The 2,313-nt window shown below is 50.2% G+C and overlaps 1 protein-coding gene across 4 annotated transcripts in view; it reads right to left on the bottom strand.

Annotated features, from left to right (window-relative positions):
• Positions 1-2,313, bottom strand: part of FLI1 (Fli-1 proto-oncogene, ETS transcription factor) — a 94,208-nt gene that overhangs the window by 80,225 nt on the left and 11,670 nt on the right. Inside the window, exon 1 of one of the 4 annotated variants that reach the window (XM_085316751.1) lies at positions 85-595. The exons of the other annotated variants lie outside the window; for them this stretch is intronic. Within the exon in view, the coding sequence (XP_085172877.1) occupies positions 85-102 (18 nt within the window). The 5' untranslated portion in view covers positions 103-595. Of the gene's footprint in view, positions 1-84; positions 596-2,313 lie in introns of those variants that run through there. 4 annotated transcript variants of the gene reach the window in all.

Genomic DNA, 2,313 nt, shown 5'->3' with positions numbered 1-2,313 from the left:
GCCGGCCGGGGCGCCGGGACGGAGTCGGAGCCGGAGCCGCGGCGCCCCCGGCCGCGGGCTGCCGACCCCTCCTGCCCCGCTTACCTTAATAGTGCCGTCCATCTAGAAAAACTTCCAGCCGCTGCCAGCAATATTCCACACATTGACCCGGTTTAGCCTGCAACCGAAGCCTCCTGAAGTTTGTATGCTCCTCTCCCTTTCGCTTTGCTCTCTGTCCTTCCAGGGAGGTCTTACTTTTCTGCCTTTAGCCCCTCTCTCCTCTCTCTCCCTCCCTCTCTCTCTCTGCCTCTCTTTTTTTAACTTTGGTTGTTGCAGCAGAGCGAAAAAGAGACAGTTAACCGGATGAAACGTTTTTTTCTGCTAATTTTGGGAAGTGAAGTCACTCGAGGAGGAAACTTTCGTCTCTCCACTGGTCCTGCCTTCTTGATCAAAATATATATATTTTACATACAGGATATTTGCTCCATTTAGATAAGAAGGGCTGAACAATAGCTACCTCTGTCAGCTCTTGTTTGTCGCTAACGCAGCCAGTCCAGTGGAGACCTTGCCTTGCACCCCAGGCTGTATTACCGAGCTCTGTGTGTCATCCCACAGTTTAGTTTAGCGTGTTTTCTGCATTTTTTTTTTTCTTTTGGCTGGAGCAACTTTAGCCTGACTCACTGAATTTCCGTCTCTTCCCACAGATTTTTTTATTAATGCGTTTTCCAGTCACAGGCAAAATTAAGGGGAGAAAACGGTAAATACAATTCAGTGGAAGCACGCAGAGGGGGGGTGGGGGGGGAAGACGATTAAAACGTTGCATTTAAAGCATACCGCGGCCCCTCTGCTTCACGCCTTTCTCGGGCGCGGAGCGGCAGGCTGGAGCCCAGTCCTGCCCGAAAGGAGCGGTAAACGCAGTAATGCAAGACAGACAAAAAGCCAGCTCAAGTCAAAGATGTCAAGTGCTTTCTTAGGCTCGCAGATGCAGTGTTTGCTGAGTTTCCTTCCAAAGGAACCAGCCGTTCCCCGCCGTTTTCAAAGAAACATCGGGGTGGGGGGAGCGTTATTTCTGAAATACTTTTTAAGAGAAAAAAAAAAAAAGTTCAAAGGCTAGCAAGCTCGAGTAGGTAGTGGTTTTAGGAGGGAACAAAAAAACAAAACAAACGACGCTACCGAGTAAGCACACGCTGAAAATGGTGCTGCAGGAGAGTGGAGGCGCTTTTCCTTGAGGCTACTTTCATCCCCTTTCCCTTTCCCGCACTCCCGATCGTTTCAAGACGTGCGGTATCGGGGTCTGAATCAAAGGCACTGAAATCAGCGGGAGTCGATCCACTTCGCTCGAGGGGCTGGAGCACCTTCCCCAGCCTCCCCTCGCAGCGTAGTTTTCTCGCTGAGCTCTTAAAACCCCCACTGAGCCGGAAAAAGGCTTTATAAGTTGAAAAAAAATGACAAGAAAAATTACAATAATTGTCAGATCAGCTGAAATTTCAGCTCCCAGATGCTATGTCAGAGTGGGCACTGCAGTAAAACCAAACCAAAACACCAGCCCTAAAATCTCATTTTAGCCCTGGCAAGTCAGTGACATGAAATTCTCTCTTTCATTCAAACGAGAGCGATCACCAGGAAAGAAACGCGCTTTCCTTCTTGCTTTTTTCCCCTTTCTTCCTCTTTCTTTCTTTTTTTTCCCCCCGAGAAATAATAAAACTCTCCAAACGCCCCAAGGAGACACTACCCGCCCGTCCAGCTAACCCGCTCCACTTCCCCCCTCCCTTGCAAAAATAACAAGCAGCGAGCAGCGGAACACATCATGCAACGCTTTGGGCGTCCTTTATTCCCCGCTTCTGCAAACTGTTGCAGCCCCAGGAAAGTAGCAGAGGTTGTAATAAAGGGAGGGTGAAGCCAAGAAAGAAAGTGTCAAAGTAGGAGGACACTCCTGAACGTCAGATCTCTCTGTGCAGGGGATTACCTTGTCCAGTGCCAGTTGTGTCCAGTCTTTTTGTTCCCCCCCCTGCCTTTAGTCCAACCACAGGGGGGAAAAAAAATCAAAATTATATCCAAGGTTACTCTGCACCCGCCCCTTCCAAAAGGGAAATACAATAATGCCACTAGTGTTTCTACTCGGCTGCGGCAGAGATGCCTTATTAATACTTTATTTCTCCAAGACCGAAGCTGGCAGGAGAGAGCTGCAGATCCCCCTTGCCCCTCCCTCCTCCCCTCCCTCCCTCCCCCCTCCTCTGAAATTAGCCTCATCAATTCAGCTCCGATTTTCGCGTTCAGACGCAGACGCGGGGCTGAACGAGAGCAGACCCGGAGCTCCGGGCTCGCCCGCGCCCG

The sequence above is a fragment of the Rhea americana genome, unplaced genomic scaffold, assembly GCF_003343005.1.
Source record: "Rhea americana isolate MKP2758 unplaced genomic scaffold, rheAme1 scaffold_48, whole genome shotgun sequence".
NCBI classification, from domain to species: Eukaryota; Metazoa; Chordata; class Aves; order Rheiformes; family Rheidae; genus Rhea; species Rhea americana.
The sequence above is the reverse complement of the archived record's forward strand: the minus strand, read 5'-3'. Positions and strand labels throughout refer to the sequence as shown.